The sequence below is a fragment of the Fonsecaea nubica genome (assembly GCF_001646965.1).
Source record: "Fonsecaea nubica strain CBS 269.64 chromosome Unknown Scaff75, whole genome shotgun sequence".
Taxonomy (NCBI): domain Eukaryota; kingdom Fungi; phylum Ascomycota; class Eurotiomycetes; order Chaetothyriales; family Herpotrichiellaceae; genus Fonsecaea; species Fonsecaea nubica.
In genome coordinates this window covers 37,454-60,005 of record NW_019173748.1, presented here as the reverse complement: position 1 = coordinate 60,005, position 22,552 = coordinate 37,454, and the positions used below count along the sequence as shown (strand labels likewise).

Below are 22,552 nucleotides of genomic sequence, written 5' to 3'. Positions count from 1 at the left end.
CCAAGTGCTTTAACAAATGATATTGTTTGTGGCCTGTTCGGTGTCGTGCATTCATTTCTCTTGCGACAACCGCCGATTCTTCGGTGCGCTGGGAACCAGAATCCGTTTTCCAATCCCTCCGTTGCTGTCCAGATCACGCATGCCGTCTTGTCGACGCCCAGGAGCAGAGATGTGTGTGCAGTGCTATTCATATCAGGGGCAGCTCTGTATGTGAGGTTCTGTTCTCGGCATCGGTATTTCTTTTGAAGTGCATGCTGGTAGGGTCTTGTCGGATCGGTATCGAGGCTGCACGAAACGCGCTTGAACGCCTGTGTTGCGTTGTTAGCCACAGGTTCTGCTTTGATCATCATGCCTGCTGCAGCTGACTGGATGTCTCAACTCTTGCCTTGGATGTATCTTTGCGTAAAGCTGGAAGGGAGGATTGCTGCGCTCAGAAAGATAACCTTGTTGTAGGGAAGTGATAGTTCGACTTGTAACGATATCCACCTCTCCACATAGCTCGTCTTCCGCAGACACTTGCTCTGCCATCTGTTCTCCTTTGTCAATTGTTGTCCTCCTTTCTCTCGCGACATGCGCCGTTGAATCTCAGCCATGGATCGACCGCTCTGCGTAGGGTCAGGGTCAGCGTAGCCGGGATGACAATGGAATGTCAACAAGATGAGAAACATAGTGGTACCGTGCCCATAATTCCATTAACGAGTCACGGTAAAGCTTTGAGGAAAGGACCAAGCGAAAGATTTAGAATTCCCATCCATTCCACAGGTGGATCAGTTTGTTATGACTACAGACAGATATTAGCTGGGTAAAGAAGATGGTATATTCACTCGGCCGGCTCACTTACTCCTGTAGGCGTAGTATATAACACACACACACAACTACCAGATGTAAAAACCAAAACTGCAAAAAACTCCATTTAGGAGAAAATGTAGCCCTTGGTGCAATGGGCACATTTTTTTGATGTTTCCCGGACTCTAGGAGCCCTTCTCCTATCGCGCAGCGGAACTCCCTCCTGCTCGTCCTCCTTCTCTTTCTTCCTCCGTGAGCGCTCAACCCCATAATATACCCTCCCCCGTCTCTCGCTTTGAGCCTTGATTTGTCGTTGTTGTTGTTGTAACAATGCGGACTGCAGTCATCAATTCCTAGTGAGTGAGTAGTGGAGCCAGGAAGAGCCCATACATCACGCCACCATGTGGCGGAAATTTGTAAACCAAGGGTAGTTCGAGTCGAACCCCTGAACATTGGTGTTACAGATTGATGCAGACCTGATCCGGCAATTGTTGGAGGGGATTTCGCGGTTATAATTAATAACACTGTTGGAAAAAGTGGGGCTTCTCTCCAGCATGCGATGTGTGATGGAGGCGGGAAAGTGAAGGTTTGGCGAACAGCTTCTTCTGGTGGAACTACAGAGGGTAAACGACGTCCACTACTGATTGTCTCATACTGCAACGATTATATCAAGTCATGATGGAGGCCATCCTCGTCCCCAGTGGGATACTATCTCGAGGAACACCTTCCCTGGAGGTCCTGATGTCTGTTCCTGATTTCACAATTGCTATACAGGAGCCTCTGGGGGAGTTATTGTATACAAGTGCAAGGCTTTGGGTGGCAAGGCTGCTTCTTGCATGTATCCCGGACACGGGACTGCAGGCACAACTAATTTTCACCGAGTCATGCTTACCCAGAGTCTGTGGTTGTCGGTGCCATGAGGACGCGCCACCGGACGCTATAGCCAAAGGCGAATGGTTGGCTTTTTGATGCTGCACTATTGCCTAATATCACCCGGTCGCCATGGCCATGTCAATCAAAGCAGATCAGTCTTATAATTGCTGCAGCAGTTTCATTTGTTCGCCGGCGCCAGTCCACAGATACAGACAGGCAGAGAAATCTCCGTGATGAGTGTCCAAAATGACGGGGGGTTTCAAATTACGGGGCCAAATGAACTGAAAGGGACGAAAATAAGAATGGAAAATCAGTGGGAGACACAAGTTTGCTTGTTGACTGTATTCTCTGCCTTGCGCGACGGATGTGCCATAGCTAGCCATCTAACACCGTACCTACATGAACGCTCAACTTCGATTTCGATTCGAGTCCAAGAGACTGGTCATCCACCGGGATCTTTCTACTCTCAGTCTACTCAATGGTATATTGTAGTGGTTGGTCGAGTTCATGGTTTTCGATCAACGATAACAGCGACGGCGACGGTAGCGACGATTCACTGCGGGTCTTAAACCCTTTTGCTGGCTAGGCACGGGATTCTTCGGACGTGCATCAAAGTCCGATCCGAGCAGTGGAAGTAGAAATATCTTAGTTGTGCATTGTGTACGGAAGGAAGAGGTACACAGTGTTACCGGTGCCAGTAGCCTGTCGAGCGTCGAATGCGAGATCCAACCGTCATCATCTCCATCACGCCATCGCCATCTATCGCAAGTCACTCGCAGACCAGACTTTTCCGGCAGAACCCGAACAAACGCCCTGCCATTCACATTTGCTTAGATTCCCTCCACCAGAGGCTCCAGCACTTGCTTCGAAGAAGTCCTCTCAACATGTCGGTGGACCCCTTCGCCGTCAGTTGTCGAATGCGCCGTTAGTACGGCTACGGGTTCCTATTGGAGACCCACCGGGCTCAGAGCCTTTGCATCCGACTCGGCTTGGAACATAGTCTTCATCAAGTCTCTCCGTGCCTGCGTCATCATCGCTCTCACACTGTTGGGAAGAGTCATCATCATCGCGGTCCAAGGGATCCGAGTTCTGACATTGTCGTGCCTTCCTCTTCTCCTTGAATTCCGTGGTTGTGCGTTCCCCATACTCGATTTCCTCACAGAGTTCATCCAGCGGGATCTGAATGGTTGCGCCATAGAGTGAAGACGGGACAGAGTGCAGTGGTGCTATGTCGAGCACGGAAATTTGGAGAGGAGGACCAGGGACCCACGCGCCAGTCTCGGTTCGCACTTCCTGAGGCACCAATGTCAGTGGCGGTATCATAGCGTGGGAGGCGAGCTACTAACTTGAAGGGAGTGTTGAAGTTGACCACCAGTGGTTGTGTCGGAACTGTCGCGTTGCCAAGTGTGCAAAGTAACTTTCTTGGAGCGATCATAGTCAATGGAGATGCCAATGACCTTTTGAACATTTCGATCGGCTTCAAAAAGGTAGAACCGGGCCAAGTTCTCAAGCTCTTTAGACTTCTGCGAATATGCCACCTCTAAAACAAGACCATAGAAAGGATGGCCACGACAGAAGATGTAATCATCTGGTTCATGCATGCTGGGGCCTTGGACGCCGTCCACGTCGCTGGAGCCACCGCTCCTAATTTGCTTCATGAACTGCCCCTCTTCTGGTGTACCATGGCATATCGAGGCTAAACCTGTCTTAAGGAGCTCATGGAACCTCCTAGAGGTATACTCGTGGGTAAAGGAAGGCATTCGCTGAACAAAGGCCTCAGTTTGGGAGAAATAATCAACCCTAAAAAATTGCCGCATTAGCTACAATCTAGCTGGTGGTCAGTGTCTGTGCGTACCGTAGCTTTTCACAGATGTCACTGCCTTCGAGGAGTTCTCGCAGGGTTGCCCATTCAGAAGGGGTTACGTGATATGTGTTCCACTCAGTGCCTGGAACCCGTCCGGATTGGCGGTCCTGCACTTGTTTGAAAATGGCAGGCACAGTGAGGGGGGGATTCAAGGAGTTAGAAGCAGAGTGGTCCAAAGACAGCAACGTGTGAGAGAGCGTATCCGTGTTGTTGTCACATTGCTTGGAGGACAAAGCGGGTCTTTCTGTCGCATCGATGTGACTGGGGTCTGTGGTAGTGACTTGTGCTTGTGATGCGGCTTGCGGGCCAGCATCGCTGCGGCGACGGTGAGGAAGGCTCTGCATTGCTGTCGCGAGTTGGTAAGGAAGATAAAACCAAAACGATACCAAAACAAAGGCCACGGCGGATATTTGTATCTACACAATCACTAAATATGCACGTGACACGGAGCGACAAGGCTGGTCTGCCTACCCAGCACGTGGACAAACACGTGAGAGACCTTCTTTGTTCTCTTCATTTTATTGTCCACTGACAGTCTCCCTGCTTGCTGGAAGATTCTTGACCTTCTGTATGCCGTGCTGCCGCAGGAGACGGGAGAGGGCAACGGCCCGAGCAGGATGCTTCAAGATGACTTGCTTTCGACTGCACGCCTCATCGAGGTCGTCCTTTCTCTCCTGTCCGTTGTCTGGGAGTGGCAAGGACCATCCGTCCCATTTTCGGCGCAAGGGGACTCTCTCAGCCTCCCTCCTCACTTCTGTCCCTTGGTCACTACATAGCGAAGAGCGTGAGATATAACCTTGGTACGTCTGCAAGATCGCTTGAATACTCTCAGCTTGCGGACGTCGGAATGACGACGGACCCGAGGTTCGGCCTTCTGGAGTTCTGCCAGCGAGCTGGAGCGGACAAAGGGTCTTGGTTTGATGGCTACAAGAGGAGGTTTCAAGACAAAGCACGAGTTCAAGACAAGACATGGGCTCAAGAGATGGTGTTATACAACTGGTATCTTCTCCACAGAATGTTCCATGTTCTGTTGAGCCCTCGTACCTCGGACAATCAAGGCCAATTCTCAGGGCTGGTTACAGACTACGAAACCGCACTGGGGGAACCTCATCAGAGTTGCTTGGACATGAGTCGGGTCCGTGATTACAGAGCTGTGCTGCTTCTCAGGCCTGGAAACGGAAAGGGACTTAAAGAACACTCTCACCTTAGTCAATGCCCACTGACCCACCGCAAGGTGAGGGATCTGGTCACTGCGCACTGGGGAAGCAAGCTGTGCCTGCTCACGCGACCCTGGCCTCCCTCCTGCGGAGCTCCAACACCTTTAATACCATGCAAAGCACGGGGTTCCAAGCACGTCACTTACTTACAAAGCAACGGGAATCATGATCTCTCCGGGTTCAAGGTATAATGATATTCCTGCGTGATCACAGTAATACTTCTCTCCGTCTAGCCCTCACTCTTTCTCGTTTCTTTTGTTTTGTTTTGTTTTGGAAAGCTTCCGAGCCTGATACTGACACAGTGTACCGTGCATTTCCTATTCCATATCTATTGTTTCTTTTGTGCCTGGTGCTGATACAAATGTGCCGTCCGTGTCTTCCCCATATCTATGGTCTTCTACGCCAAAGTAACCGAAACAGACAGACATACTCATCATTCGTCGCTCTGAGTACTTGATTATTGACCGACAACAACCCACGTCTGTCTCAATCTCGCTCGACTCCACGCATCATTGGACCTTTGACTTGTCGGTGCGCCGTCCACTTCCTGCTGAGCCATTACTGTTGTGGTGGTGGTGGTGGAAAAGGCCGTGGAGGCGGATCTCGAAGCCAAGCGTCCATCGACGTGACCGACTCCCGAAAAGGTCTCTGACACCTCCACCTCCACCAAACCGACAAGGCATACGTGGCATAACTGTCTGCATTGTTGATGGCTTCGTGCGGTCCGTAGTCACTGGGCCGGACAGCAGAGAGGAACTGGAGGACGCGAGAGTAATACGGGCCGTAGCCGTTCGGGGGACTGGGGCCTGAAAAGTCACCGATCGACCGTCTCGGTCCGCGGAAATTGATCAGCTTGTCAAACTGGGGGATGTCGTTGAAGAGGTCCGGGTAATGCAGGATCTCATGCAGCAATATCGCGCCCACACACCACATGAGCTCCGAGTCGTGGTCGCCCAGGCCATCGCATCCGAAGCCCGGGTCCGGGTGTCCTTGTGCATCTCTTGCCCAAGTGGGTGGGTCTAATATCTCCATGAGGTCCGGGTATCTCTCAAAAGCTTGCGGGCAGATACTGACGGAGGGTTGGCCTGAATTCAACAGTGCGAAGAACGCCTCAGGGTCCTCGTCGGTCCCACAGTCTTGGATCTGCCCCTGCGGGTGGTTGCCGTACGTGATGACCAGATCCACCAGCCGCGGATCTAAGCCGATGGCAGCGCGGTGTTGCATGATGGTGGCAAAGTCATTTGGGCCGAGTACCACGCTTAGTGGAATGTTGGCGATTCGGCGAAAGACTTGTTGAACAAACGCGGCATCGTCATGGGGGAAGAATCGCAGGTACACCGGGTCGCATTCGTCAAAGGTCACCGAAACGAATGTCGCGAGTGCCACACAGTCATCCACGGCGACCTGCATCCGGTATGCAATCTCTGGGGGAATATTCACGAGCGTGTCCTGCAGCTGGATGCCGAGCATGGGCAACGTCAATAGAGCGATGACAAGCGAAAGAAGGAGGCGAGAGGCCATGGTATCAAAAGCGAGGGAGTTGATATCTGAGGCACGTGGTGTCAAAAGTTGAATTGTGGACGAGCACAGAGGAAAGAAAGTCAGGAAGACGTCAACGAAAGAACAAAGAAGATTCGTTGAGAGTGAAGGGAAGGCGGTTGGTTGATCGTGGCTCTTCACATCATTGCCCCATGAACTGACTAGGGAACCTACAGACTTATCAGTGAATAAAGCCACACAACCACAACGGCTTCGTGGAATATTCACTGATGAAGGTCTGCGAGGGATGCCGATGGCTCTTTCCACGGTGCTAGGACATATCGGTTGTGGGAAGTGAGAAGTGACGTCTGAGAGGAGACAGAAGAGCCAGGGTTTAAGAAAGGGCCAGCAGAGGCATCCAGAACAACAATGCAGCTGAATTGAAGCCAACTTGCCTGTATCAGTGACTGAAAACATGCATCACGGTCAAAAACTACACGACGCCCGTAATCTCCCAATGTTAAATCTCCAGAGCAGTGACCCGTTCGGACAACCTACTTCAGCATTTTTCATCACAATCACACCCGAACGAAAATTCAGGAAGAAAAATAAAATAAACTGACTCCATAGATCTCCCACCAGACTGGCAAAAAACTTATCACAGAACAGCTCAACCGACTGGTCTGTGACAAGGAAAACTCGCTCCTTGCGGAGTTGGTTTTTCTCGCCCGGTTTTACTACGGAATTTATACTACGTGGTTGATGTCGTCGGAATCTCGGAGGGAGGATTTGAATCGAGGTCCTGATGCCCGCTAACCCGGTGTTAGGTTTGACCTGACAGGACCTGGATTTGCCGTAACCGTGACTCGAACTCGTGGATTCGCCCTTTGCTGTGGAGAAGGGGGTCTTTGCGTGACAGAATTTGGAGAGAGAAAACATATATGCTAGTGATTTTTGATGTCGGTGGTACCGGTACCGGTACTTGGCTCTGTGACTCCACCGTGGTAGGGAGGTGGCCCGGATTGCCGTAGTTTGTCTATCCTCCCACCCAGGATATCCTTTCTACTATTTACGAACACGAAAGACGTGTGAAGAAGACCACGATGCTGATATCGATCATGACTTGCCCTTGCTGGGTTGCAGGAACAAGGAAGCAGGAAGCAGTGACGGTACCATTAAAATTCGCAACTTTCTCTCCTGAGCTTGGGCCAGGACGATTTGAATTGCCTGCTTTTCTACCTGATAAACAATCAAGGGAGGGTTGACACGCACTGCTGCTGTGCAGAATCCTCGAACAGAGACCTTCCTACCAGCTCGTCATCGTGGTCTGCTTCAAATTGAATGTGAACTCGGCCCAGGTAATGACACAAAAACCAGCTCATCGTCATGCCATCTTTGCGGAACCAGGATTGCGTACGATTCACTGTCTTGATCCCAATCAGTTCCTCCTCTTCCAAAGAGCTATTTTTTATCATTCACGCAGACATTGAGGTAGGTAGGTCATGTCTCCTCGACCGTTAGACCGACACCGACTGCTTCCATCCTCGCCAGATCGCTCGCTGCTTACCAGACAATCAGAGACAATGCTATGCCACGCGCTATCGAGAAGTATATCGATACATATCCACTCTTCATGATGGTGCGAAAGAATCAAGTCGTGCAAGCATGAGGCTAAAATCTGGTCTGTCTCATCGGGGGTGGATATTGGGGCAAGAAAAACGACCACACAAGTTATACGAGGGCATAAAGATGCTGAACGAGCAGTCGAGCAGGCGTCTCTGTTCGCGGCCCCGATCGCCATTTCGCCAGGCAACGAGTCCGAGTCTGGTGCAGCGTGAGATGGTGACCTCGCGAATATGAAGTACGGGTTAAGCATCAAGATCTACTACGACCTCCACGTCAGGGAGGTGTCGCGCTTGAGCCCACGGGCCGCAGTCGTCCGCTACCTGGATCGATGTCGGCGACGAACTTCTCAATGAGGTGAGATTAAGGGTCTGGAACCGATATAGAACGTCTCCTTCACGTCGTTGACTAACGACGCACAACGGGCCCTTATGTCCCGAGGGAGCTAACGCCAACAACCCCGTGAGACAGCACTCGGTCTTGGACACCAATTAGCTCCTGTTATAGGCGCTAGTTGAAGTGATGCATTGGTGAACGAGCCAGCCTGTCTATCTTGATCAGCGAGAGGCGGGGAAAGCCAGCAAGTGTAATAGTGATGTGGACATAATTCAGTACTGGGCCGCGACAGAGCCCGCATCGACGACAACTACCAGCAAGACAGCGCGGCGTGGCCGGAAAGATAGCGTTGGTCCCAGTGTCCCAGGAGAAGAAACATGATGGACGCCACGAGACCTAGCACGGTGCAGTCAGTCGGTCCACGATCAAGGTCGATTGTATCACAATCACGACGATGGAGGACCAGAATTGGCGCGCTGATGGTCCATGGAGATGGTTTTCGAGGACAGAGACGACCGGATACACGACCGATATCACGAGCGGCTACCACCCACTCCGAGGCCCGTGCCAGTACAGAACAGAATGGCAGTGTCGGCGACCACGGTCCGGAGCTAGAACCCTCTTCTCAAGATTGAGGCAGGGCGAGAACAACCAGCACACGACGAATGACGACACGATGACGACCAGGAGCACGGGCGCGAATGTAACACCTGGGGCATCTTCGAATTCGACAGCAGGAGCCAGCTCTAGCAATCACTTGCTTGGCACCACAGCCTGGGCAAGTTCGGACAGCCAACCAGAGGGAAACAAGAGTCTTGATGGGAAACCTGCTTATGGCTATCCCGGAAATCTCGGCGCTGAAGCGACTGCTCGCACTTGGCTGGTGCAGATCCAAATTTTGCCTATCGCCACAGAAGATTTTCGCCAGGTTGGCGCTGAACAAGATCGCTCTGTGAGCCACGTTCAAGGATCTGGTACCATTGAACAGCACGACCGGTCCGCAACGTGTACGGATACGAGTTCGTGGAGATGGCCAAGGATTTCTGCGAGAAGGGGATGACAGACACGGAGAATGGCCGGACAGTGAATGATCGAGGCATTCCTTGATCGAGGTCGTAGAGGGTGCCCAGAACGATCTCAGAGTACGAGTACGAGTACGAAGCACACGCCTGTGGCTCCGCTATTACAAATAAACCACGGATCGACCATGAAGCAGCAGGCGTGCGGGTCGGTGGACGCGACCGGTAAGATAAACGAGGCATCGAATCCGCTGATGGACCAGTCGAAGCTGACAAACACGAACACGCCCACGAATACAAAGACAGTCGGGGTCGATCCTTGGTCAGCACTCAAAGCGAGACGGATAACACGGAAGAGGCCAGCAAAATGAATATCTTGAAGAAGGAAAACAAAACTGACCGCACAGAAACGTGCGTATGTTGAGGTTCAGGTCGAAGAGAGCCGGCCTCTCGTTGTTCTCGTTCATCGGGACGTGCATGTTGCAGTTCGAGAGGCGCGTTCGGAGTGCCACCGCCTCCTCTTCTACACCGGATGTGTTACTGCAGCCCAGATCGGAGCACATTGAGAAACGTTCATGATGATGCCGCTGTTCAGCCCCATGAACAAGTTCGGGTGCAACTCCAAGGCCGTGTAGACTGCATGCACGAGCTCTATGATACGTGAATCTGGTACAGGACAGAGACCTCGTGCTCATGCGGCACAATGTGGCTGGCTTGGTGCCTACTTGGGAGTCGGTCGTGATCATTGTGTGATTTCTGGCTGTGTGATTAAACTCCACGCTAGGCCTATCTGGGACTAGCACGATCCAGAAAGGCCTAGCGCTGTCGACAGGTACTGGTTAGTCGTCGCGGCCTGGTGGTACCTGAACGCAATGGACAATATGCACAAGGCCACACACGTGGCCGACAGCTGGGACACCACTAGGGAACTGGCGCCTGAGTATGTACATGATCAGATCATGGTCACGTACCCGGAACGACGACGCAGAAGCTGAGAATCCACTTGGCGACTGAGACTCCGAGCTGAAGGGAAGAATGAGCGCAATCGAGGCTAAGATCGCCACGGTGCTGGCGGGCACAACTCTGGATAGTCCCACCGCAGTAGCGTGACCCTACTGCAGAATGCGGGCAGCGCCAGGCGCCTGACCATCGCCGATGGCTAGTCGCTGGGAGAGACGACGGTTCGATTTCAGTGGTGAACCTGACCTCGAACCAGAGCGTCTTATGGAGATGACTTCAGAGACATCAGCACATTGGTCAACGCTGTCGAGGATCACAGTCCCTTCACCACCATGAGAATGAGCATGAGCACGAATACGAACATGTACCAGATTATGTTCAAAAGCAACTCCGCAACGACGTTCATGCATCTGCCCACTGTCAGGGCCAAGGAATATTCGAGGGAGTGCCACTCTCGAGACGGAATGTCTGGTGGTCGCTCCGGACGTCGCTGTTCTGTGTAGGAGCTCTGTATACTGTTGCTGGGTGACCTCGAAGCCGAGAAAAACTCATAGAAAGGGTGATTCAATGTTGCACAATCTTGATTTTCCACTGGAACATGGATTTGAAGGGGCTCATCAGTCGTGAATACACCTCCGCAGCACAGGAAAGGAAGGCCCAGCTCAACAGTCAGGAAGATAGGTTCCAACACGATATCGACACGTTACCGCACCGAAGCAGCTGGAAGAGAGCTACTTACTACTACAAAAGGTTTTTGGAGACACTACATTGCGAGGAGAATGAGCGTGTATTCTTCGAATGATCACCGACTTCTTAGTATCACTACCTCGGCTCTCCCTAGGCTCAACTCTTCCTTCCTTACCAATGCTCTTCCAGACTTTGTCGATCCACGTCCGGGGTCTTCCAGTTTCTTGAAATATGAAATAACGAGGACAAACCAGCTGTCTGCCCCCCAACCTCTCCTCTTCTCTCTGACCAGGAATCGAGCGGAAGTTAACTCTTCTGGATAGACTTTGGGCTTCTTTGAGAAGATGTTGACATTTTGCGAGAAGATGCGAGCGCGAGTATGTGATATAAGCAAAGGAAAACATCTGAATATTTGCTCCTTGCTGCGTCGGGAGACCCAGCAACCAGCAAAGTATCGGGACTGACATGGCAAACTCCCGCCCACCTACCTCGCAGGTACCCCAGAGGCAGGCACCAGAAAAACAAGCGCGCCACGGCGAGAGCTCCCGAGTGACTTGAAATGGTGTGTATCGTCTTCAAGCGGTCTATCAGTGTCCAAGTGCTTGAAATAGTGGCACCACCCTGGGGGTCTCACGACTGAAAGCCTTCAAGTTACTTGGTTGTTCCTTTAAGGCTTGGCTGTGTGGGTCAGAGCAACAGGCAGCGCAAAGGGTGGTCAGGTGACCTGGTCAGTGTTGCCACAGGAAGAGCAAACCATATCCAAGCACTAGACCGCTGTCCAAACCTCTCACTGATTCCAACGGACACCTTGTGATCACTACAGGAGTCCTAGACTGTTAGAGGTCATCGGCGATTGTCCCACAAGATGGTGGTCATCCCGCTCTCCGTGATTGTTGAGTGGTAGCAAAAATCTCTCAAGGCCCGCTCTGTACTACCAGTGCTACCAATTGACTTGAATGGCCGACACCAGCTGGATGCCTAACTAGGTCCACATGATCAACACGGCGCTACGTTCTCAGACTATCGTGAGAGAAAGCCATTTCCCCGGAAAATCACTTCATCACAGAGTTGTGCTAACTGCCCCAGTGCACCTATACTGATCTTAGGCAATTCTCAGTGGAAACATTCTCTAGGTACGGACCGAACCTCCCTTTAGTCCTCAGTCAGTTTTGACCTCCTTTACTACTTCATCTTTCCGATCGAAGCACATACAACCAACGCCGAGCATATAACCTGAGGCCCGAGCCACGCAGACTGTGTTGTCTCTGCTACTATTTCCGAAGTCATGTGTTGACACAGTTTTTGTCTATTCCCGTTGTACCGCGAGCCACCGAGTGACGAACAGAGTCTATTCAATCTGCGCCAATCCGAATCCTAGAGGGCTGGAACGTCAATGTCGAGATGCCACTCCTCTCCCGGGCGTTATATTTGGTTCCACAAAACGCAACCAGGATTGTCCGGTGTGTGAAGGCAAACGGCCAGAAACCACTGTGGTAAGTTTCTCCGAGTCCGCTGTCTGACCGCAGAGACCTAACGTCCCCAGAAATACCGTTGAAACCGATTCTTTCGAAAAGTGCCTACAGCTGCATGTGGCTTGAGCCACAATGCTAGAGTGCAGGCTGTGACGACGCAGGCAAATGTAGCAAATATTGTCCAATTGTTGACATTAGTGAAGTTGGGGGCTACCGTTCGTTCGGTCTGGAGTGATTTGAGGGCGGTGACAACCTCATCTGCAGAATCATAAGTTCCATACCAGCACCCTTTGATGATGCCGGCTACTGGAAGGGCTTCGACGTCCGGAAAGCGCTGGCATTTGTATTTCTCCTCGACTACGTCGTCGGGCTCGTCTTGAAAAGGCCTTGTGGTCGTCCAGATTTCGTAGATGGTGGAGCCGAGTGCGAATAGCTCGGCTTGAATAGATGGACTTTCATGAGTATCGTCCCAACGTTGAGATCGGCATTGGTAACCGACTTTGGCTGGTTTCCCGTGAATCGAGGAGCCGCCAAAATCGCACAACTTGACCTCGTCGGATTTCAAAAGTATATTGTGGCAGCCGATATCACCTTGCACGACATTTTTCCGGTGTAGGTACGCCAGGCCTTCTGCCACTTGCATTGACCATTTCAGGGCCTGACTGTGTGAAGGAGACTCATTTCGCCCATGAAGCTCTACTAGCCGTTTTCGCAGCGGATCGCCAAACCTCTCGAGAACGATTCCTCGTTGAACAGATGAGATATATCGACATATTCGGGGATGGGTCCCCAGATGCTGATACACAAGCCTCTCTATCTGAAGATCATCAAGACTTTCGTTGGTGGCGTAATCGCTATCCCATGTCGGAGCGACCTTGACGACAGTGTCTTCGTCGAGAGGGTACACGATGCCAGAGACTCCAATCCCAAGCCACTTCCGGCCGGAGGTTGAAACGACGGGTAAGGCGGGGTCATCTTCCACAACACAGGAAGCACAAACGTCTGTAGTCATAAGTTTCTGGTTGATGAATGACAGCTAGTGGAGATGGGGACGATCTTGACACGATCTTGACTGAGGAGGCCTTTTGAAAAGGGGAGACGTTGACTTTAGCGGGGTCTTGGCGTATTCCATCACATGATTTATCATGTGACTGTGCCCGGTGAGAGTGCGGTTGCTGCTCAAAATGGTAATCACTCCGCTCCCCGTGATTACTACGGTGAATCATATTTGTCAATATCTGACCCATACGGTGGCGCGTAAATTACGGTTCGGCAATCCTTGTGTTGACTACACATAAAATATCCTCCTTTTCCATTTCTTTTCCCGACAATATTTCGCAATGCTGCACTCAAGCATTGAATTGCTCTCGTACACCGAAGATCAGACGTTCCTATGCACCGGAGACCCTGAACCGTCCATCCGACAACAACGCGTAATATTCAGCTGTCAAAATTCGCGCTGGCATGTCACTGTTGCCTTTAATTCGGAAGGGGATGCGGAAGAAAAGTCAAGTCGCTTTTCGCAAGACCCGATCAAGCACAAACTCAGACGACGAGATAAGTTCCGATATTTCATCTCCCGTCTCCAAATCGGCAAGCTCACTCTTCTGGACGATACCATGACCAAGGTCGAATTGAAGCTTGTGCCTACAGAGTCAGCATTGCTGGATCGGGCAATCACGGACCTTCTGCTTCAAAGTGATATCCAAGATACTCGAGGAAATAGATTTCTCGAAGAGTATCGCAGACTGCGGGTGACAATCTACGAAGACGGTGAGAGAATCCTCTATCCACTGTATTCCAGCGATTCAAAATGGCCACCAACGATCTGGCTCTCAGAGTTAGAGATCGAGGAAGACATTACCGGTGCCGTCGGCCGCTTTCATCAACGGGGCGAGCGAACTTCCTACATATTCAAGACAATTGACAGGCCATTCTATCGACGTCAAGATACCGCAGTCATTCAACGTGAACTGGAGAATCTCAAACGTTTCCGCTCCACTCCTTATATTGCCCAGCTCTCAGCTGTCGTGGTCTCACCGAATCCATATCAGACGATCCCCTCCACAGACGGTCGACCTGTGATGAGAGGTATTCTCATGTTGTATTATCCTGGAGGGACTCTTGAAGAGTGGCTGAAAAGGAACACAGTCACCGATCTGCACTGGCAGCGTTGGCCCCTTCAAATCTGCCGGGCTCTCCAGAGTTTGCATTCAAGAAATATTGCCCACACGGATCTCAAGCCCGGCAACATCGTGATCGATGACTGCGAGAACGCAGTCGTCATTGATATAAGCGGCATTGGCGGAGTCACGTACGAGTGGCGTGCACCGCAGATCCGTTTCGAAGCATCGCAGGCCTCGCTCGAAGCTGAGAAGCGGAGCGACATCTGGGCGTATGGTAAAATGATGTTGAAGATTGCGGAGAGATACCCAGGGTCACAATGGCTGCGAGAGATTGCAGCAACCACCATGTGTGAATCCCCCAAACTCCGCCCGGATCTCGGTTCGATTATTTCTGAGCTGGAGAGGCACACTTCAATGACCAATCTTGAGTGTGATGCATAACTATACTCGACATCCGCACTATCTCCTCACTCACACCTTGCATGTTATATTGTCATCAATAGATTGTCTGCCGCCTTTACAGTGAAATTTCTCATTAGTGTTTCCGGCCTCCTTGTTTCCTACTGTAATGGGGGAGAAAGGCAAGCCGGAACGTGATTGGTGGAATTGGCCTGTACAATGCACAGGCAGGCACTCTTGATCATTGGTTGGTGGGGACACGGGCATTAGGTCTGAGTTTTCCCTTTCTTTTTCCTTGAGAAGGACACACCGTGAGACACGGTAGAGAGCAATCAAGTTATCTATCTAGTCATGGAACCTATCTAATCAGGACCTTCTATGTTGTTGTTATTGTTATTGAGCGATAGTCGTTACCCCTACCACTATGCCCACCGCCGTACGAGTTGATACCTCTGGCTAAGAGCCTCGCCCCAGTTCACTACCACACTTGATTCCAGTCAACTCCATCCTCGTCGAATCCTCCGTTGCGTCTGTGGCCTGCATGTCGCTTAGTTGGCATTTGAACGGAACCAACACACTGCCCTGGACCCTCGCGCAGTAGAGAAAGCATTTTGTCGCACCCCTGAATGTCACAGCCGGCTAATCCTGTCGTGGACACATCGGTAGTTATTCCAGTGTTGCACAAAGGTTTCTTCGGTTTCGCGCCATGGCTTGCAAATGACAAGGACCTGTCGTAATGGCCGCCAACCGTGGACGCGGTCACGGAACTGATACATTACTGTGCCCCTGCGAACCGGAATCGTTGACAATCACAAACAGCGGACTGCCTGCTCCGATAGCAGGTTCTTGTTGTCCAATACCACACCCAGCCACCAGCCTTCTCTTTCTACCAGCTATGAGACATATGGGAAGAGGCCGGCGATGACTCTTAAGCGGAAGTTATGTAACAAGCGCTCAGGTTATACACCTCATTGGAAGATCCAGCAGCGTATCGTTACACGGAAAGCTGCAAGACGCTGGAGACCACCATTGGAAAACGTCCTGCTCTCTGCGTGGAGAAACGACAACTCCTGGAGGCTAGCCACCACCGTACATCGGGTCTTTTCCGATATTCGAGCAGCACAAGGTTACATGAAATGGATTTCCCACGACGACGACAATTGCGTTTACCTTTCTCAGGCAGGAACGATTTCAGCTATGGCTCAAGCGGAATGCCAACAGAGACCCTTCTTGTTCTCACATTTTTTTCATTCCCCCTTCCCCCACAGATACGCGCAATAACCAGTCAATGCCAAGACAACTGTCGAAAGCCCGAATCTCTGGAATCAGACAACGGTGAACCGTTTCGTCAGCTTTCGGACTCGATGTCCTCTACGCTTCGTGCCTCTGGGACAGGTCAAGCCAGGACTTCTTTCTGACAGATGTCTGCACCAGTTCAAACAAGTTGCTCGGAAAGTATTCAGGGCTTTGCCCTTGTTTTTCGCACAGTCTGGACGACCGCTTCAAGCAAGGACACCGCGGAATTTGGTATCCTGTGACGAATTTGCTCAAAGCATACCTTTCTGTTCGTCAGTGCGGGCGAGAGACTGTGCCATTGGGATCTGCGCAACACTTTGACCTCTAGTTTTCTACTTGGCCAACGCACTGCCTCACTCGATTTTGGTATGCTCACGTCGGGCGACACGTCTGATTGACGCGCCGGAACCCCAATCATCGAAAATGGGTAAATTCCGAAACTGAGAGTTCCAAAGTTTTGAAGGAGCTCCCGCGCGCGTGGGTAAATTCCGGTGGGTGTGTGAGTGAGTGAGTGTTTTCTCCTTCTTCGCTGTCAGGGATGGCATCAGGTTTCTGATGGGTTGAGCGGATGACCTGCGCCTGCTTCACGCAAGACGAGAACATGCTCCCGCAGAACGAAGAACCGCGACTCGTCCATGAGAACATTCTTTGCGTTCTGTATTGCTCGCTCAGATATACTGCCTCACGGTAGGATCTCGCTCAGACAGCACGGATGGCGGTACGGCGAAAATGAGAGAATGTGGAAAGGATATGTTGCTTTCCTGCTCTCGTATACTCCCCACCTACTGCAGCAGGGCATGAGTTGGTTCAGGGTTTGTCTCCCGGTCGGATTCGCTCGTTCTATTCGATTAATCACCATATAAGCAAGCAGGTTTATCATCGCTCACGTGGCTGAGATCAAGGTAAAGGTCCAAATGGAGGGGGGAATCCAACCTTGCTTCAGAGTCTACGTGTAACTCTATGACCAGCACCACTCCCCCGGTCAAACAGGACATCCCTATCCAGTCCGGTCCTGTCACCGATTCTCCAAAAGCCACTCCAAAATCTCGAGACTGGACAGCGTCGACGGATCATCCTCCCCCAGCTCTTCCCTCTTGATCTGGACGACCCGGCCCATCACCCGCTTCGCCTCGCCGTACTTTTCCCGGTCCACCAGCACGGCCGCCAGATTACCCATGCTGGTCCACGTATCCGGGTGGTGCTCGCCCAGGAGGTCGACCGTCAGCTCCAGCTCCTCGCGGTGCAGCCGTTCGCCCTCTCGCAGTTTCCCCTGCTTGCTGAGCGATGTGGCCAGGTTGTTCATGCTGGTTAGGGTGGCTCGGTGGCGGTGGCCCAGGAGATTCCTGCTCAGGCGGAGAGCGCGTCGGTACAGCTCCTCCGCCGCTCGGTGGTCGCCGACTTGGGCCAAGGCGATGGCTTGGTCTGTCAGAGGTATCAGTCTCTGGATCGAGGACTGTTCTCGATCGTCGTACCGTGGGAGGAGGAGATGCATTCCTCGGCAAGGGCGGCGACAGTGGTGATGGTGGCTTGGGCTCTACCTGGACCCTTGTAGACCTTGGTATATCAAGGGATCGATTGCGACATGTCCTCGTTGGATGGACCGGACTTGAGCTCAAAGTGTGCATTTTCTGTTCTGTCCATTGTAATATTTTGAACCCCTTGACAAACGATCGGCATGCTTGAACAAAGAGCGCGTGTGGAGGCCCACCTCGACGCCGCAAACGGAATAAAGGGAGGGGAGATTCTTTGTCCTCTTCACACCCCCTAAATTCCGGAATTGTATGACAAGGGCTTTGTTTGCGATTACCACTCCTAAACGCTATCTCGAGCCTCGCTCGGTACACGATTTTCCCTCGTTTCGACAAGTGCCAGTGCTGAAGTTCGATCGAAAGATCCTAAAAAAGGTTGGTCTAATTCAACCGCGCTTGTATTAAAGGCGTCAAAGGACAAGCCACCAATGAAACAAAGCCTCCCACCTTCACCTCCGGTAGAGACATACCCCTTTATCGGACAATGCTCCACGAAACTCTCCTGTTCATCACATTAGGAAGAGTTCGCCACAAAGAACTTTCGAGTCACAGACCGGTCACTGACCATCACCAAGCCACAACACAAAGTCCTCACAATATGTCTCACCAAGTGCGTCGTAGAGCGTCTCCCACTTTTCTCCCAAAGAACGTTTGGACACTGGAGCTCGATGAAAGATCTGGTCAACCAGTGGTCTCGTCTCCTGTCTGCGACCATAGTTTCTCAAGACCTGAAGGACGACTTTCATGCCACTTTTCCTCTCGATCAGACGCAAATGGTGGTCCGTCTCGCAGAAGTCACATTTGTATACGATTTCGAGTGTCAGCTTGGTCCTGACGGCATTTCTAAAGCCTTCTTCCACTCGACGAGCAGTGTCTGGATGGTGACACGAGTTTCTGCCCAACAAGATCATTATGTCCGCAATGTTTTTGCTGGGCATCATTCCTACCTCAATTTTTTTGCTGGGCACCATTCCTACCTCCAGTCGAGTAGCCACGAAGAGTTGACCATCTATCAGTCGCGCCGCGGTCTTTTGGAAGACACCGGACCGACCAACCCCGCTCATCTTGAAGAAATTGATCGGTAGGCCGTCAGCTCGCAAGGCCAAGTCGACCACCTCGCGCGTGATTTCTATGGCACGATTATCTCCCGCTCTGATGGTCTGGGGATGTGATAGACGTGTATCCTCGTCTGAGTGGCGGTCTGAATGTGGGCAGGCGTAGCCGAAGGGTTTCCTCCAACGCCAGACAAATAGCTTCGCACAGGATCGGCATGTCAGGTACTCCGGGTGGTCGCGCTCCAGAAGCTGCAGGAACCGTATCTTTTCGGCTTTGTCGTCGAGCGTCAAGTCAAAGTTGGAGTTGATGAGACCGTGGAGTTGTTGGCACGAGAGACCGAGGAGGAGCTGGGACTCTGGCTCGAGGAAACTCGTGGCTGCGAGGAGTAGTTCATTGGGAAGACGGAGGAGAGCAGGGATGGGACCGTGTTGCTGGTCTGTAGTGTCAGCCGGGGTGACTATGTCGTCGTCGGCTGCCTCTATTTGTGAACTCATCGAGCTGATGGTTGCTAGCACTGGGCACGGGGTGTCGAGTAGGGACGAGGAAGAGGTTTTGAGCGGAAGTTGACGAGTTTCCAACTTTGCAATGTGTTTTCACAATTCAATTCCTTGGAGTTGTCATTCAAAGCTGTGAACTGAAGAACAAGGGTTGAAAGTATCCAGCTTCTACAGAGACAAATGGTGAGAATATATGCAGAGACGCTACTGGAGGCAGTATCGCTGCCTTTATCGTTGCCTCTATCGTTGCCTACAATCACGGAGAGGTATGTGAAGACTCTTAACCCAACTTGTTTGTCGTGAAATGTTAGCCACGTGGATATTTTGAGCAGTTAAAACGTGTCAGTCGCACCAAAGCATTCTCTGTCGCCAGTGTAGCCCGTACAGCCCTTGACAGTCCGGTCGCTGTAACTTCAATTGAACGAGTAGTGGATGGACAAAGAGACCTGGATCGATGTGTCCACCGGTGCCCGCAGCCCGTCTCAGACCGTGTCCTAATCCTTGACATTAAAACAGTAGCGGCGACAGAAGTTCGCACCTGGCATTCAATGCACCAGATCTCGTCAACGCAGGTCTTTGCTGCTGGGGTAGATTCCTCGTAGTTCAACCTCGACCACCTCCTAATCATTGACCGCATATCTACCAAAACGCTGTAGGTTTCTGTTCATCAGCAGCAAAGCGACGTCTCAGACAATCACCCACAGGGGACAAGCCACCAAATGAGCCTTTGCAGGTTCTTAAACGTCGTCTTTCAGAAACAATGGGAGTCAGATTGGACGCCTGAACGATCCCTTGTCGCTTTCACAGTTCAATGATTCTCTGTTCTTGTCCCCTGCCTCCGGGAGTTGACTACGTGACCGCTACTTGCACCGTGAACTTGGCTCTATTAGCCCGTGATGATCCTTCGTACTGCATTCCCGCACATGGCCCATGCACGGGGATGATTCTTTCAAAGGACTTTTCTCACCAGATCGCAGGTCATTGTCTTACAAGACACTTATTTTAGCAACGAAAATTCAACCCCCAAGGCACTCAATTACTGCCTGCGTAGTCAGCTTGTGTATGTGTATGTGTATAACTACTTGAACCCCTGACTGCACGATATATCTTGTATGTACGTGGCCAGGCTGATCATGAGACCTGTGACGTGCGTGTGGGTGGTTAGAATGTGCTGCAAACGGCAGCGACAAGTGATCTCAGAGATTTGGGAAGACCCTAATTCGTCCAAGAGAGGACCGGGCTAGCACCTGATCTCATATAGCCTACGCCGGGAGCGGACAAAGGAAGCGTCGCTGCTGTGCGGCAGAAATGTACGTTCTCTTTGTTGTAGAATTAAGGTTTGTACTAGCTGACAAAGCGGTCGGGCTCTTCCAAATCCCGATGAGCGGTCGGCGCAACCTCGGCTGTTTCGGGTTGTTTCGGGGTTCATTTTTCGCTGGAGCCTGGGCGGCAGGGAGCAAAGTCTTGGTAAACCTTGAGATAACTACAGAGAGACCAGACATCTTCCACCTCACGTCACCCTCTACGTAACTCTGGAGTAGATCTTCTGTCGAATCCGCCTTGTCGAACTAGCTGCACAGCTCAAAATGGTGGATCCAAACGTCCACGTCCCCCGAACAATGAAGTCGCTCGTCGCGCCACGCTATTGCACCCCCGCTGGATACGAGGTGGTCGAGCTCCCGGTGCCCGAACTCAAGAAGCCACACGAGGTGCTGGTCCGGATGCGCGCCGCGTGTGTTAACCCGGGCGACACGCAGCTCGCCAGTGGGGCGTTCAGGTTCTTCCAATCATTCAGGTAGTCCTGCCTTTTCTTCATCTTCACGAGGCAGCGATGGACAAGATGAGATGAGACAATCTGTCTGATACCTCCTCCAGCTTTCCGATCAAGTTGGGCGTCGAAGGCGCGGGCGTCGTCGTCCAAGTCGGGTCGGCCGTCGAGACTGTGAAGCCGGGGGATGAGGTGTATATGTTGGAATCGGACCCGGCGAGCAGTACTTGCACCCCCAGAGGTTTGGGGCACTGAATCCACGGGCTGACGGAGACGGCAGACTTTGAACATATCGGATTCATCTCCGAGTACGCCCTCGCGTCCGAGAAGTTTGTGATTCGCAAACCGGCAAACCTGACGTTCGTCGAAGCGGCGTCCCTGTTGGGATCCACCATGCCAGGGATCGAGGCGTTCGAGACGGCCTTGAGACACATGCCCGAGGGCGAGACCATTGAGGGGAAGACAGTGCTTGTGACGGCCGGGCTGGGTGCGCTCGGCTCGGTCGGCACTCAACTGGCAAAGAACGTCTACGGCGCGGGCAAAGTCCTCACGACCGTCTCGACGCCCAAAGTCCCGCTCGTCGAGACCTACACACCGGGCATCGTCGACAAGGTCATCGACTACAAGACGCAGGACATCCTGAAGGTGGTGCCCCGAGGCTCGGTTGACGTCGTCTATAATGCCCCGTGGGGATTTACTCACCTCTTCCCCCTAGTGAATCCAAAATCGGGCGTCTTCATCACTGCCTCCGGGATCCCAAACAGCCGCTCCATGAAACCCGTGTTTCCCCAGCTGCCCCGGGTCATCGGCTGGCTGGCGGACCTCCTGCAGTGGTGGTATCTGTGGAGGCTCGTGGGCACTTCGGTCCACTACGAGATGATCATGAGCAAGCCGTGGGACAGGCAGAGGCTGGAACGAGCGGGTGAAGTCATCAACGCGGGTCTCGTCAAGGCGGTGACCACGGAAGCCCGGTTCGATGATATCGAGGCCGTTCGTCGAGGCTGTCAACACACGTACGATGCTCACGGCGGACTGGGAAAGTTTGTCGTCACGTTCGCATAGATTATCCATCATGCATGCATGACACGGCTGAAAGAAAGTTCAAGCCCACAGGAGTATCATGGCGAATACTGACCCTTGTGGACTGGATCTCCATGCTCGGGCGAGGCGGAATACAAATCCCTCTAGCCCCATTCGCGATTAGCAGTGCTTAGGTTGCGAAGGCGCTTTGGGATTCGGTCAAACTGCTATGGCCCTGCTCCTGCTCGTTCGTAATGTCTGTCGTTCTCTCGATGGACGTCGATGAGGAAGAATATCAAAGTCCGTGTAGAATGCGCGGCGAATTGAGACCTGTAACGAGTCTATTTCTTCTTCTTTCCGAGATGATCTGGCTTCCGTTAGACGTCACAGCCACAACAGTAAAAAATCAGTCTTGAGGACGATACCACAGAAGCGATGTTCATTTCTGGCTCTCCTCACCGGCGTAGCTGAGGGATTCGAGGTGAATCTCGATGCTGAAGAATGATCCCAGTTGAACAAAATCAAGAATTCTAAAAAGGCGTTCC

At 52.0% G+C, this 22,552-nt stretch overlaps 6 protein-coding genes across 6 annotated transcripts; 2 read left to right on the top strand and 4 right to left on the bottom strand.

Annotated features, from left to right (window-relative positions):
• Positions 1 to 2,565: 2,565 nt before the first annotated feature.
• On the bottom strand, positions 2,566 to 3,867 carry AYO20_08866 (hypothetical protein; the record flags this gene model as incomplete). The annotated part of the gene is made up of 3 exons (XM_022647140.1): positions 2,566 to 2,952; positions 3,006 to 3,459; positions 3,515 to 3,867. 3 exons carry the CDS (start codon positions 3,865 to 3,867, stop codon positions 2,566 to 2,568), a joined length of 1,194 nt encoding a protein of 397 aa, XP_022496884.1.
• A 1,431-nt stretch (positions 3,868 to 5,298) lies between these two features.
• Positions 5,299 to 6,261, bottom strand: AYO20_08865 (hypothetical protein; the record flags this gene model as incomplete). Its single annotated transcript, XM_022647139.1, has 1 exon — positions 5,299 to 6,261. One exon carries the CDS (start codon positions 6,259 to 6,261, stop codon positions 5,299 to 5,301), a length of 963 nt encoding a protein of 320 aa, XP_022496883.1.
• A 6,113-nt stretch (positions 6,262 to 12,374) lies between these two features.
• Positions 12,375 to 13,328, bottom strand: AYO20_08864 (hypothetical protein; the record flags this gene model as incomplete). The annotated part of the gene is made up of 1 exon (XM_022647138.1): positions 12,375 to 13,328. The coding sequence occupies one exon, from the start codon at positions 13,326 to 13,328 to the stop codon at positions 12,375 to 12,377; it is 954 nt and encodes a 317-aa protein (XP_022496882.1).
• Positions 13,329 to 13,656: 328 nt separating this feature from the next.
• On the top strand, positions 13,657 to 14,883 carry AYO20_08863 (hypothetical protein; the record flags this gene model as incomplete). The annotated part of the gene is made up of 1 exon (XM_022647137.1): positions 13,657 to 14,883. The coding sequence occupies one exon, from the start codon at positions 13,657 to 13,659 to the stop codon at positions 14,881 to 14,883; it is 1,227 nt and encodes a 408-aa protein (XP_022496881.1).
• Positions 14,884 to 17,152: 2,269 nt separating this feature from the next.
• On the bottom strand, positions 17,153 to 19,216 carry AYO20_08862 (hypothetical protein; the record flags this gene model as incomplete). Its single annotated transcript, XM_022647136.1, has 4 exons — positions 17,153 to 17,559; positions 17,610 to 17,691; positions 18,137 to 18,168; positions 18,232 to 19,216. The coding sequence occupies 4 exons, from the start codon at positions 19,214 to 19,216 to the stop codon at positions 17,153 to 17,155; spliced, it is 1,506 nt and encodes a 501-aa protein (XP_022496880.1).
• A 1,589-nt stretch (positions 19,217 to 20,805) lies between these two features.
• AYO20_08861 (hypothetical protein) lies at positions 20,806 to 22,049 on the top strand (the record flags this gene model as incomplete). Its single annotated transcript, XM_022647135.1, has 3 exons — positions 20,806 to 21,014; positions 21,095 to 21,210; positions 21,268 to 22,049. 3 exons carry the CDS (start codon positions 20,806 to 20,808, stop codon positions 22,047 to 22,049), a joined length of 1,107 nt encoding a protein of 368 aa, XP_022496879.1.
• Positions 22,050 to 22,552: the final 503 nt, after the last annotated feature.